This window comes from Pagrus pagrus (assembly GCF_965226575.1).
Source record: "Pagrus pagrus genome assembly, chromosome: 1".
Lineage (NCBI taxonomy): Eukaryota > Metazoa > Chordata > Actinopteri > Spariformes > Sparidae > Pagrus > Pagrus pagrus.
Window position 1 is genome coordinate 26,940,809 of NC_140185.1, and position 14,596 is coordinate 26,955,404.

Consider the following 14,596-nt stretch of genomic DNA (forward strand, 5'->3'; position numbering starts at 1 on the left):
GGTGTTTTATTAGTCAACTAAGAATTATTAAGTTTTGGTCTGTTTCAGTGGACTTGAGTCAATTGCTGCACTATGCATGCCTACATGGCCTTTAATGGGCATTATATAGAGTGATAGCTTTACACAGACGCTTCAAGCCACTGCCTCAATCCCTCAAAGAAAACACCCTAATATTTTTGGTTGCCTAATAAGACTCACTAGGCACATTAAAATGCAAAGAAAGCTTTCTAAGTGTTAGAAGCTATCTACAGTGGGGCTCTCATGCAGCATTTTAAAACTAACTTTGTACCTTACACATAACCAAGTTTCCATCTAATTGTATTGCAATTTTAAACCACATTTAAAAAATGAAAAATAATGTCATGTTGAACACAACAGAGAAAACAATGTAGGAAATGTTTTAATGTGAGGAAGGTTACATGAGATCTGTGAAGTGTTGAGCAATGTTTTATCTGCTGCTTCTCCCAGATGATCAGTAATGTGAGTTAAATGTTTGCTATGTCAGAACTTATATGGAAAAGATGTTTCCATCTCCCATTTAGTGCAATAACTATTTAGAAAGAGGAAAAAACCACATCAGGCAAGTGTAAATGTTTTTTGATTCCAATCATTTGCCAAAATGCCTCATGACAATGCTAAAGGAAGGGCATTAAATTGTTGCTTTGAATTGTGGGTTACATGCACAGGTGGAGAATACAATAGCAAGACAATAGCAAGAGAGGGACAATAAGAGCTCCCCCGGTCAAGAAAAGGTGAGACCACCTATTTATATTATAAAATGCAGTGAATTCAGTAGGACTTACATGTAAAACCTGAAAATAAATCACTTACATTGCATTGCGATGGCCATGATGACAATAAATCTTTTGCAAATAATATATTTCGAACTAATCAGCGAAAATGCTCATGCTTTATGCATTTTACATGTAAATCTAATTGACACACATGCATATATACAGGCAGACAGACAGAAATAGGTAGGTCATTAACTAGGAAGCACATACTGGTGTAGCTGATATTGAAGCCTTTTCCAGTATTCGAATGATCAGACTGAAACTCCAGTCTCATGATGTGTCCGTTCGAGGCGATCTGTGACGGAACATCTTTTCCCGAGAACGTCCCAAATGTTGTTGGCTCAGACAGGCCTAAAATAGAACAGAGTTCAAACAATCTTTTAGAGACATTTTAATGGTGCTTATCTAATTCTGTCTGCATAACATTGGGCCAAGGACACACTTGAAAAGTGAATGACTCGTGTAAGGAAAAAACACAAAAAACACCCCAAGGGACCTCAGGAAATGTATTAAATGTTATTAGGGCGAGGGAAAACTATCAATCTCAATCTTAATCTGCAGTCTTACTAATAAATAAATAAAATAAGTCAACCAAAAGTCCCCCAAAGTATGAAGCACTTTGTTTCTAACTAAAATACAAGAAGTGCAACAATGCTTATATAGAAAAGGATCTGTACATCAATACAGGACTGTTTCATGAACGATCTCATGAATGTCAGTTGAATATAACTAAACTACCTAATGGACAAAAAAACGCTCATTGACCTCATAAATACAGACCTTGTTCAGCGCTGCATTGAGCCACATTTAGCCTTAATAAATGCTTCCACATGTCCTGGCAGTGACTCAGCAAGAGATGTGCTTGTGTCAAAGCAAAGCAGACAGACATCAGTGCTTCATACAACTATTGTAGGTTGTTGCATAGATGCTCTCTTCTACAGATGCTACATTGTAGTGAATCCAAAGGAGACCGACATCAGGTGATTGCAGTGTCCAGGTTATGAAAGTTATTTCACCTGAATGTGTCTCGAACCATGAATTCATAAAGAATTCTGCCACCATGACCGGGGAGCATTATCTTCCTCAAAGTACCTATCATCTCATTGGGGGTACATGATTGCAATGAATAGCTGAATCTGGCTGCTATGTTAAGGTGTGCTCTGGCATTACGACATTGCTCTGTAGCCATTAAAAGTCCCACCGTATACCAACTGAATGGCCTGGAAACCATTATACCTTCCCCACTGGCCTGCACAGCTGAAACCATGCATCACCTCATTTCTGTCTGAGACATTTGTGTCACAGCATAGGACCATTTACTGCAACAAATGGTTATACACTTTTGTTTGGCAGAATACACTCTGCTCTTGAGGGTGCTCCCCAGTGATCCAACCGGCAGCGACAGAGTCAGCGGGGAGCGCAATAAAACCCGAAAGGGCTGCACAGAACAGAACCCAGCAGGCCCATATCAGTGAGATATGGAGTATACATAATGTACAAGGAAAGAAATGCCATCCCCACATATGGTAATAAGACAATGAAACAGGGGGAGGCTGAGGTGGTTGATGGAGAAATCAATCCCCACAGCCGGTAACAGCAGTTTGTAGCAGGTAGAAATAAACAGATTATCTACCAGCAGCAGTGCCATAATGATCGAGAGTAAGTGAGAAAGATTCTGAGATTATAAAAACCACCTTATTGTGTTGATTGAATGTGATTGGAAATGTATTTTGAGTGTGATTGGTGATTATACATGTGAGCTATTGGCATGCACGACTTCAGCTACTGCCAGCACTAACACAATGCTTGTTGTTGTTGATGGCCCACCAGGAGTCTAGCAGATTGGTGTTGCAGCAGGAAATGTGATTCATCAGAAAACACCTGCAGGTTTGCATGGGTAGAAGAAGCAGCGCTGGTGATTATTCATTATGGCCTTATCCCACCTGACATTTCCCGCGTTCATCCGCTAAGGGCCATCTACCCACATGGCAAATGGTTTGATGTGTTCGCCTCGTGTTCTGGTCTGTTTATTGATTACCTTTGAGGACGCCACTCTCAAAAATTCAAGGACCTCTGTCGTTTTAGTGATGCTCAAACTCACCATCTGGCATCCATAATCATGTTTTTTTCAAAATCTGACTCTAATTGCGCTCTTGGTAATACATTCACATACAGAGCAAAGGTGTAAAAGTTGCATTAAGTTGCTGTTGTATGCACTTGTTTATGTGCTGCGACATATGCAATCCCACAGTGAGACCTACCTCTTCAAAAGGCAAGATGCAATCCTTTAAACATGTCAGAGAACAGTCAGTATGATCCACTTCAGTATGCTTTTTAGATTACACTGTTAAGCACACTCACTCTATTGAAATTAATATTAAAAATCCTTTTGTGATTCTAACTACAAAAGGTGCGGGGAAAAGGGGTGTGAGTTGACAACCCTGCAAGGGACAGAAAAGGAGCTTCAGTAATTTAAATAGTGAAATTCTTCACTAACACTCGCACAGAAAGTTTTCTTTTTATTTTCTCCTTGACTTAGAGGTTTGGAACCCATGCATTTAGACTCAATTATCCTACACAGCGACTGAGTTGCAAAGTGCCAGTCTCTTTGTTCTCCAGCAATCCAAAAGCTCTTTCACGTACTCATTAACTAAGCATTGATAGGCAAGAGACCAGGAGTGGAAAGAAAATCAACGTGACAATAGCTCAAAGGGTGACATAGTCCTTGCGTTGTCTCATCTAAGGGGAGAGATTTAGAGAAAAGCCTTTTGTAATAGTCTATCACTGTGTTCTTTTGTATTCGATGACAACAATGGCTTTATGATTATGTTAACCATTTACTATGAATTGTGTTCAGAAGCGTATCTTGTAGTTTTATCAGATTTTATTGGGCTGGATTTCATGCTACTGTATCCCAGATCTTGAGATTTTTGTGTTATTACCGCGGTAGCTCTGTTCACTTTTGCTTGTCAATTGTTTGTATTTCAATGTCGTATTATGCAGGAATGAAAAGAAATGAAAGTCATGAGTGTCAAGGTCACATTTATAGCTGAATGGAAGAGCTTGTGGGTATTTTTCTAATGCAGAGAAACTTTTATCTTATTGCAGTGGGATGAGATTTATTTTTTCCTGGACTAAAGCAACTCTTTTGATTATGTGTGCATTTTTAAACGCATTAGAGTGGACTTTGGATCACCACAGTGGCTGTGTTACTGCAAAACTGATAATAAGGATCCAAATGTTTTATATTCAAATGTGTGACATAAGGACAGAATACTAGACAATGCAAATCAATCAGTGATGAATGAGCAACACTCGAGAACTGATTTGGTTATATGTTGTTACCGCTGCATATTCAAATAACTTCCTAAATATGCTTTTTTTTAAAAAACATTTTCTTAATTTAACTATCATTGCAGTGCTAAGTTTTGTTTTTGAGTTTTAAACTGATTTTCTCATCTGTTGCTCTGTTGAGAAGTGTAGTGCACCCTTTAAGTTGAAATTGATTCATAAAAATATTTTGTGATTATAAAGAGCAGAGTGTTAACTGCCCACACTTATACACAAGTTAACCTTCTAAAGATCAATCAATAACCACTTAATGGGTGCAATATTAGTGAATAAAGATAAAGGTAAGAGTTAAGGTAAAAGTTCATTTATTTGTCATTTAACACTTGGGTTATAAAACGATACTGAGTTCAAGTCCCTTTATGCTGCATCCTATTTATCCTGAATGTTATGTTCATTGTTGGTCGCTGGCCTTGGTGTCGTACTTTGTCACTTAAATAAATACGGTTGTGGCTATCACTTGACTTATAATTCATTTTTTCCCAAGGTTTTTGGGGCAATATTTCTTATGTCACTGAACAGCACTTTTTTTACTTTTTTAATCTAAATATGAAGTTTACAAACAGATCTTTTAGACAATAAATATCACAAGATTTGACAATCGTAATTCATTTCGAGAGATGTCAGTTACAGAGTCACTATTTTTGTCTCAATTTCTGAAAAGAAGACTCACACTCTGTTTTCCACGTGACAGCAACTAAAGGCCTTTGAAGCAACAACTTCAATATCAGTTTGCCCAGTGCAAGAGCCCTAATTGCCCTGCATTTTTCAACACGCAGCTTCAAAATAACATCCCTGCAGAGCGACAGGTTTACAGCCAGTCAGTTAAACATAACTTCATCTTTAATGACCAGCCAGTCAAACCAGGGCTTTGTATGATTCAGTCGAAATCAATAACCTTTATTGCAATGGGGAACAGCGATCTACCAATAATTGCCCTGCGTTCTGCGTGTCGTGGAAAAGTGAAAAACAATAACAAAACATTGCATGCATCCATCCATCCATCTAGCCAGCCAGCCAGCCAGCCAGAAAATTCAATCCAAAATTCTCTTTAATTTTAATTTTACTTTTAAAAGATACATAATTTGCATATCCATATCCCGAGGTCTTCATTTAGAAACTACATTTTCAAAAATGTGGTGAAATATTAAGATATAATTACCTTCATCTTTGACCACCAACCAGTCGAACTGTGGCTCCAGGTCAAAGTCGGAGAACAGAAGATGAATGCGGCTCCCCGGTTCAGAGATAATCAACCACACACAGTTCAGGTTGTTTCCATACTCCTCTGGGTAGTTTGGGGACAATATAGTCCCTGATGGAGCCGTGAAGTTGAAGAAGCATGAGACTACAAACAGGAAGGAACAAAGGAGGAAAGGCAGGAAGGAAGGAAGATTAAGTTGATAGGTAATTAGGCACAAATGCAACCAGAAAGGCACAGATAGATAGATATAGCACTGAGTAAGAAGGAAAAAAGAAAGATAATACAAAAGTAATTTTAAAAGGCAAACAGAAAAACATCTAACACACATTAAAATATATAAACATATAAATGTGTACTTACAGATACAACTGGGTTTATTGCCAGACCACTGGTTATTATGCTGGCATGTGATAGTCTTCTCTCCCACTAGTTCAAAGGCCGACTGGCAAAAGAAGGTCAGCACATCACTGTGTTGAAAGCGATCACCGCTACGCCGACCAAATGCTGGCACCCCGGGATCACCACAACCTCCTCGTTCGATCTCTGTGACACACATGAGGTGCAGACAGCCATGTTTTTATGCTGATTATCAATGTCAACATGTGACATGGTGACATTCAGATTAGGCGTTGTGTGATGTTGTTTGTGAGGTGGGGTTAAATGGCAGTAACATGCATACATTGATTTTTAGATATGAATATCTGAGCATTCTGCATGTGGTGTTTATAGTGATGAAGCTGTGTTTATTCTCATTTCTATTTTAGAGTCCAAAGGTGGCCAATTATACATCCTAGTCACCTTTTTCAACCGTTTTTGGACTCAGGAATCAGGAAAAATATCAAATAAAAGTAGTAGGCAGCAGAATTTTGAATCTGATATTGATCCATGCAAAGGGGCCAAAGAAGATCTATCTACAACTTGTGAGCTCTACAAAGCCGGCCCGTGCATAGACATACCATATGTACAGTAGAGAGAGATATATGGTAAGGGTTGTTATTAATGTCGGTGTATATTTGAATGAGTCTGCAGATTGCAAACAGATCTTTCCCTAGATGAGAGGAGCCATATCTAAAATTAATGCTACTGTTTATGGCAGAGAGCTGACAGCAGTCAGGATTGTCAGAAGTGGACAAATTATAAAAGCAGCAAAATTGTAAATGAAAGACTAGCAGCAATGTTAACATAGTCTGTGTGAAGAAGCAAAAAATAAATAAATAAACATGTCTAGAGTCTATTATTTTAAATTGCTTTGATAAGAAATGAAACCCAGCCTATGAGCTATTCATTTTATTGTTTCCCGTCTCACAGATAATTGTCATCAAGGTAATTGTAGTGTAATTCAGCGTTAATTGTGAAAAGCAAAACAACAAGTGGAGGCACACAGGTAGGAAACACACACTGATCCATGTGTGCTTTTGTAGCCAGCAGGAGGTTAAAATCGAAGACAGCAACACTGATGTTTGTGACATTGTATAAAATAAGACCACTTCCCTTAACTGTCTCTTCTCTCCCACTGTGCTCTACTTTCTTCTTATCGCTCCCACTCTCTCAATCTGATTCAATACGCTGTGCTTTATTGGCATGAGTGTCACATTAGCAGTACTGCCAAACTGGTCTGCAATCATATTCCATCGATTTTGTCACCCATATTTTTTTTATCCCCTTCTTCTTAATGACAGCGTGTTCATATCCACTGCTCTTCCCTTGCTCGCCTCCTTTAAAATTTGACATTCTACCAGACGTCTGTCATCTTGTAACACATGCTCCACCATGCTCCTGGATTCGCTTTGGGCAAATACATCTCAAGGTGAGCGTGTGTGTGTGTGTGTATGTGTGTGTATTCTACACTTTTACTATCTGTTTGGAGGGAGGTATACCCCACAAGAATAAAATACTTAAAGAAGTGGCAGGATTGAGTGTGTGTGTGTGCTACACTTTTACCATCGGTTGGGAGGGAGGTATGCCCCACAAGAATAAAAATACTCAAAGAAGTGACAGGATTGAGTGTGTGTGTGCGTGCCTGTGTGGCCTACAGCTAGCTGTCACACAGCTGACGAGTGTCAGGATGGATATCAGCGATCTTGAGCCCCTGGTAAGTCTGTCATTATGGTAACTGCCTCCCTCAGTCATTCTTCGTCTTTTTTTAGTTTGTTCTTTCTCTTGATTCTTTTGTCATTTATTTCTTTCCTTTCTTTCGAAGTTTGAATTTTTAAAGTGCAGAATGTAGATTTGACACTCAAAACAACATTGTATCATTTTTTAAGTCAACAGTCACATATAATAGAAAGTAATCTTTTTTTTCAGTTGATACCAATAACCAATAACTACCTGCTTCTCCCGGCCAATAGCAATAAGTTAACTGATTATTTTACGTTCTTTATATTTCAAAAGAAGTTCTTGACCTTTTGCACACCTGAAGGTGAGGAAGGCTAAGGTGTAGTGGTGAAAGTTGAATGATTTAATATTCCATAGCTCTAAAAAGATTTGTTGTGATGTAACTCTCCTCTCTGAACCTTTGTGGAACATGTATGGCAAAATACAATCATCTTGTCTTGCTCTGAAACTGTAAAATAAAAACGTCCACAGCAGAGATGGCATGTTTGGCTCTCTCGTCTACACTGTGTGGCTCTACCCAGGTGCAGCAGTTTGACGTATGATGAGCCCAAAAACAGCCGTTTATGCTCATATGAATCATATCAACTGTCAGAGAATTCAAACTTTTTGATATAAGTAATCAATCATAGTAAACAAATTAAAATCTTAAGTTTTCTGATAAAGTTACATCATCACATGGTGACACAGCTTCATGCTGAAAGGGTTCAGAATCCAACTGCTTGTGTAAAACTAGAGATTGCTGAAGGTTCGAAACAGCAATCACTGTGTTTAGAGGTTGACTTTTGCAAAGTCGAGTCAACATAAAGGTTTTAAATCTGCAATAAAGCTATAAGGATGGTATCAGGAAGCACTGCTCTTGCATACTGATACAGATAATTGTATAGAATAATCTTCAAGACATTTAATGCTCATTTTCATTCTTTTGAGTAAAAAAAACAACAACAAAAAACATTATTTACATCGTTACTCTTTCGAAACCGATTGCCATCAGCCTGACAACTTGGCAGCAGGATTTCACTGAAAGCTTCAATTATCATAATGGGTTGTGTTTGCATTTATGATATTAACTCACTCTCTCCTTTCCCCAAGTGCACATACACACACAGAGAGAGCTGCAGTGGTTAACAAGTGTAACATGACAGCATTCAAAAACAAGACAGCTACACGCACACACGCACACACACGTGTTGGGTTTCCCTGCAGGGCTGAAAACCTAAGAGCACTCAGGGGGTAACACAGATCAGAGTGGTTAACATGGTGACAATATACAATGTGACAGCATCACATGCAAGGACACACACACACACACACACACACACACACACACACACACACACACACACACACACACACACACACACACACACACACACACACACACACACACACACACACACACACAAAACACACCACAGGCAGTTGTTCAGTTATCCTGGGGGAAAAACTGAAACTACAAGATCATCTAGAGGTCATTAAGTACCAATTGTTTGTTTGTTTCTGTCTTTCTTTGTCACTTTCACATTGTCATATTTGTCGTGTATGTGTCCTGAAATGTACGGTATCAGAGGTAGGTACTGTAGTAGCTAAAGCTCAGTGTTTCTGACCACTTAAGCCAAGTTGTATACAGGAAAAAGACCCTTGCTGTTGTTAAGCACCATCTTAGCCTCCTGTTGAACCAAAGACACATTATGTTTAACATCAGCTGCTTACAGTTAGAGCTGCATGCATGCAATTGCGTGCATACATACTCACACACACACACACACACACACACACACACACACCTTTCTGTAGCTAAACTATGCTGCTTCCCTTGCACAGTAACTGACCCTGGACAACACTGTCAGCAACATCATTGAATCAGTAGCTAAGCAGAACCAAGAGTGCAACCTTCATCCCTCTCTCTCTTGCACACTCTCGGTCTCTCTGAGACAGTTTATTTCTTCTCACTCAATTTGTCATTTGGTCTCCTTCTGTCCCACTCTGTCAATTTCTTGTTGTCCCTCTTCCTCTGTCTCTATGTTTATCAAATTACCTCTCTCTCTCTACCTGTCTCACCGCTTTGTCTCAAGTGAATTCAATTTAGTTCACTCACATTTGGCTCAAATCGATTTAAAGAGCTGCATGGGCACGGTAAGATGCAGTATGTAATCAAATATATAAATATAATAAATGGATTGTTCCAAATAATAAGTATTTAGAGGAACATCTATATCTCTCCCTCTCACCTTCACTCACTGTGACTGTCACCATCTTTATCTCTCTATCAGTGTCAGCTTTGGCATAATATGAAAAATAACCAAGCAAAACGATCGACTGATTGACTCATAATTCATTTATTACCTTCTCGCAATGCACAGTCGCACACACACTCACATGTATAGACAAGGGCGGACAACCAACAGTTGTGTTTACTACTGAATCCCCACATCAGCAGCGGCATGACTTTCACACTCCATTATGTGAGCATATATCTGTGTGAGTGCGTGTGTGTGTTTCAGAGACAAAGAGAAGGAGGGAGAAAGTGAAGTGGCCGAAAACTTTGAGTGAAAACTGTTGTATTCATTGTAAATGAGCCCATACCTTCATAGACAGCCTTGAACCCTGCAGAACCGATTGTGTCGTCAGACTGCAGGTGTAGCCACATCTGATTGGATAAGCTGACGATGAGGTCAGGAACACTGGAGCCAGTTAGTCTACACACACACACGCACATTAAACAGAAGAAAACATACACATTAACAAAAATTGTTGATAAGCATTACTGGTTTATAACTTTCTATTTCTATTGAATTAAAAGATATTTTAATTATTTACATACCTTAAATAACATATACATACAGTACTTGCAGTTGAGTGTACCATCAAAACTTCATAAAGTGATAACGTAATCTAAAATACAGTAGACTGCATAATGTGTATCTGCCAGTTTGCATCCATGTGTCTCCAGTTTGCCACCTCACCTAGTGTTGCATATCAATATTGTCAATAGCACAGGCCAGAACATATACATTAAGTGGTGCTTACACGTAGAGTACCCTCCGAGTGTCACCAATCTTCCCTCCATCTCCCACAGTTAATGTGTCATATCCTCTTTCCAGGTCAAACTCCTCAAATGACAGCTTTATCACCTAGAAAAACAAAATAATAAAAAGAAAACATTAAAACTGTTTTAAGCACAGAACACAAAAAAACGTAAGAATACAGACAAATGCAAAGTCAGAGATTTGTTATCAGTTCTTGCAGGGATGATCTCCATTTGTTTTCATCCTTACAGTTCAAATGTATATATAGTATTGAAACACACCGCTGCCTGTAGAGCGATCAAAGTGTAGTATGATGTTATTGGTTTCATATTAATGAAGATAAAAACATCTATTATAAAGTTTTATTATGTAAACAATTAAGATCTTTTGAAAAGACCAACAGCTTCTGAGACAGTGTCTCATCAGGACCTTGTGACTGTTCTAATCAAATACGAAGAAATCATTTCGAGGAGAAATTCTGAACCAGACTTTTATTATCCCAGTCCAAACAATCCTAAAGTTTAAAATATCTACACAGTTAAGTGCTCAACTTTATGAGTGGAACAATTGTGTTGCACTCACATAGCACTATATCCTTCAGTACTCTGAATCTGCGTACGCATTCAATCTTCAAAAACAACATAAAAAAAACTGTATTTGAAAACTGATAGTATCATCAAACCCAGGATTTCTAGGGGACCTCTAGTATCAGAGAATGTGAAATGAATCATACAATGGAGAGAGCACACAAGTCATCCTGTTTATGAAACATAAACATAAATTAATAAGTTAAAAGAGTAAAAGCGATGATAACGGCAGAGCCATAAACTCTTTGTAGCAGGAGACAACAAATGTGGGAGGAAATATTCTACTGCAAAATCTTGGTTTACTAATGACAAAACAAGCACGAGAGAGAGACATCCAGTGTTCTTGGCTGTGACCATGATCATACTTAATTAAAGCTGCTATGCCAAAGCTATGGCAATTAATTTGACAGTGACATATTAGTTTTTCAAAATAGTCCATATTTAATGAAAGGGAGCAAAGCAAAACAACAAAACTCTGAAAGTAGTTGCTTTTATTTGACAGCATGCTCCTTTACATTCAAAGTTTCACAAATCACCTCTGGGAGCTATGCACACTGCACCCTGCAAACACCCTCCTGCTGTTGAAATTGAGTGTTAAATGCCTTACTCACAGGCACGTTCATGGCTGTAGTTGCATGCATACAGCACCACATCATCAATCTACTGTGCCCTCTAAAATGCCGTAATACTGGTATTCTATTATTTGCTGCTTGTCCATTATTTATTAGCTGTAGATCATATCCCTGACAGAATGGGTGACGGCAGACCTCTGCTGTGTTCAGAAAATATAAGAGAAAGCAGCTGGTCCCAAACAGTGACTTTCTGGTGTATTAGAGGACTTAAATGAACCATGAGCATGTGATATTGTGGATGAGAATCCATCACACAGCAAATCACGCTACAGTGAAGAAAAATGTTACTGCAGGTGATAAGGATGTAGAAATCATTTCAACACGCCAGAATCAGCAATGCATAGCTAAGCCGTTGCCCGTGCTTTGTCAAAAATAAAAATGGCGAGCAAATGTTCAAATAATGTAAAAGGATATGGAGGGATTAACTGCCATAATGATAGGAATGGCAAAGAAGGCACGTATAACTGTATAAATCTGTATTCATATGCAATGCATCCATGCACACACACTTACACAACCTCTACAACTGATATCCAAACAGGCTAATATGTAAAAGAAACAAACATGCTTATTTTTTACATCAGTAACTTACATTCAAAATGCACCTCAATAAATATGAGTCATACTTGTTCAAAGAATTTTACTATCTTATTATACTGTACACTGAATGTTGTAGCCTCTGGCAATCTTTAGTCTTTCCAAAATGGCTACAAATAATGGGAAAAAGATGCAAAACAACACTGTGAGGTATTAACTCCTGGCTAACAACAAATCACAGGGAGCATTAATAAACCATTGTGCTTTTTGTGTTTTTGTTTTATCTTTTGCACTGAAGACTATATGGGTTTCTGTGGTTTCTTTAAAGATACATTATCTTCACTTTTAAAATCTTTAGACATTTCTTAACCATTTCCTCAGGACAAAATATATTATCCTTCAGTAATAGTGCTGATCAAAAACCTGAGTATTATCAAATACCTGGGTATTATGGTGGATACAGAAGCCATTTATTGGCTGTCAAACATCAGTCAAGGTATTAGTGTGATCATTTTTTTAAAAGACAGTTAAAGACTGCCAGTCAGTTACTACATGTACATGAACAGAAATACACACTTACAGGCACACACACATTTTCAAGCAAGTTGATTTTTTTTTTCTGCTACAGCTTACACATCTTGTCGGTAAATTGCACGTCCAGTGCTTTCTTTTCCTAATAGAATCCATACTCAAAAGGGAGAAATATATATTTTGTATTTTTGGATTAAACCTGTGAACAGCACCAGTCCATTCAGAGGCTTGGAGATTTAAGGACATCACTAATGCAAATTGTGTGTATTCCTTTCAATCATAAAATAATATGAATACATTTGAAAAACACTTAAGCCTGGTTTTCAACTGCACAATGGACGACTGTGATATTAGTTGGGCTTTCCAGGTGAAACATAACATTCGAACCAAGAAGAGTAAAAAACGAGCTGTTGTTGCAGCCTATATGTTGTGTATGAGATGTTAAGGTTGTTGTTGATTGCACAGCAGCTTGTGGTCATAAAGAAAGGGAGTGAAGCAGAACAGAAGCAGAAACAGAAACTGCTTTTGTGTCCAAATATAGCAGCTGATTTTCTTAGGTATATCTGTCTTAACAACAGAAGCAGAATGATGCTCAGTCACACCTGTTTCACTGAACGTGTGAGCACAGATTGGATTTTTGTGCCTCTGTGTGCCTGTCTTTATTTATATGTTTGTGTGTATGTGTGTGCCTAGACAGTCAAGGCAGATTGCATAGTATCAGTAGACTTAGAGGAAGGAACTGAAGCGTTATCACACTAAGGTCATTAGCAAGAAGCTCAGTGCTCTTCAATAGATCCAAATAGGCCCATTTAGAAAGACATTAAGAGCAGCCGGCAACTCCAAACTACATTAGATTGGCTTCTTTATTTTCGAAAGCAAAGAAAGAAAGAAAGAAAGAAAGAAAGAAAGAGAGGAAATAACCAAGACAGAAAGAATAAAGTACAAAAAAGTGTAATCAAGGTCTTTACAAATTTTCAGACTAACAGTGTTGCCAATGAACACAATTTGGCCTTTAGTTTAAGTACTCCAGTTCTGTATTTGTTATTTGATTTCATCACAGTATTTCAATTTAGTTTCTGTAGTACTTACCAGTATTTCAGGAGTTTCTTATATTCAAATTTGGTATCGTACAGGTCCAAGATCAGAAAAGAAAAAAAAAAAGCAGTGTTTCTGTTTAATGGTGGACGCTGTTTGACGGGATAAGCACTAGCAAGCAGCAGAGCAACTAAAAGCAGCTCAATAGGCTATTTAAACATTGAGAGCAGTGTATAATCTAAACCTGCACTGAAATACCTTCAGTCAGTCAGCCAGTAAAAATCGTAGTGCCGTGAATTCTAGGGTCTCCTAATGCTCACAGCTGAGTGAAACTGATGGTGGTATTTCTTTTATACTCTCACCCTAAATTCTCAGAAAATATGTGCTGCCACTCAAGTCAAACAATCAAAGACATACTTTGTTGCTGGTCAGTGTCAGTCAACACTCTTATTAAGACCACATGCAGCGCAAACTGTACCCATTGCGATTATGTGAACAGTAATGAAGAAAAATAATAGGTTGCATGCCTGCCCCGAGATGCACCCTCCACTGCCCCAGAAAAAAAAAAAATCTTGAAACTGGAATACTACATTATGCCTTCAGATCTTGCCCTCACTGTTGTGACCTCACGTCAGAGTAGTGCAGGAGAACACACCGCCATAATTGGATGGACTAGTTCTTGAATTCCCTCGTTGAGCAGAGGCTGCAGCAATGCTGAGTCACTGCTGGGCAGCAACGGTGGGAAGAAATTAGCACATAAATATAAATCCATTTTCCTGCTCAAAGA

At 38.4% G+C, this 14,596-nt stretch overlaps 1 protein-coding gene across 3 annotated transcripts in view; it reads right to left on the reverse strand.

The window, feature by feature from the left end:
* Nucleotides 1-14,596, reverse strand: part of LOC311273248 (CUB and sushi domain-containing protein 1-like) — a 396,934-nt gene that overhangs the window by 131,519 nt on the left and 250,819 nt on the right. For all 3 annotated transcript variants that reach the window (XM_084380198.1, XM_084380197.1, XM_084380199.1), the window contains 5 exons: nucleotides 10,489-10,592; nucleotides 10,045-10,157; nucleotides 5,707-5,889; nucleotides 5,305-5,490; nucleotides 1,005-1,145 (listed from right to left, as the gene is read on the reverse strand). In XM_084380198.1, coding sequence (XP_084236324.1) covers nucleotides 1,005-1,145; nucleotides 5,305-5,490; nucleotides 5,707-5,889; nucleotides 10,045-10,157; nucleotides 10,489-10,592 — 727 coding nt within the window. The remainder of the gene's footprint in view (nucleotides 1-1,004; nucleotides 1,146-5,304; nucleotides 5,491-5,706; nucleotides 5,890-10,044; nucleotides 10,158-10,488; nucleotides 10,593-14,596) is intronic.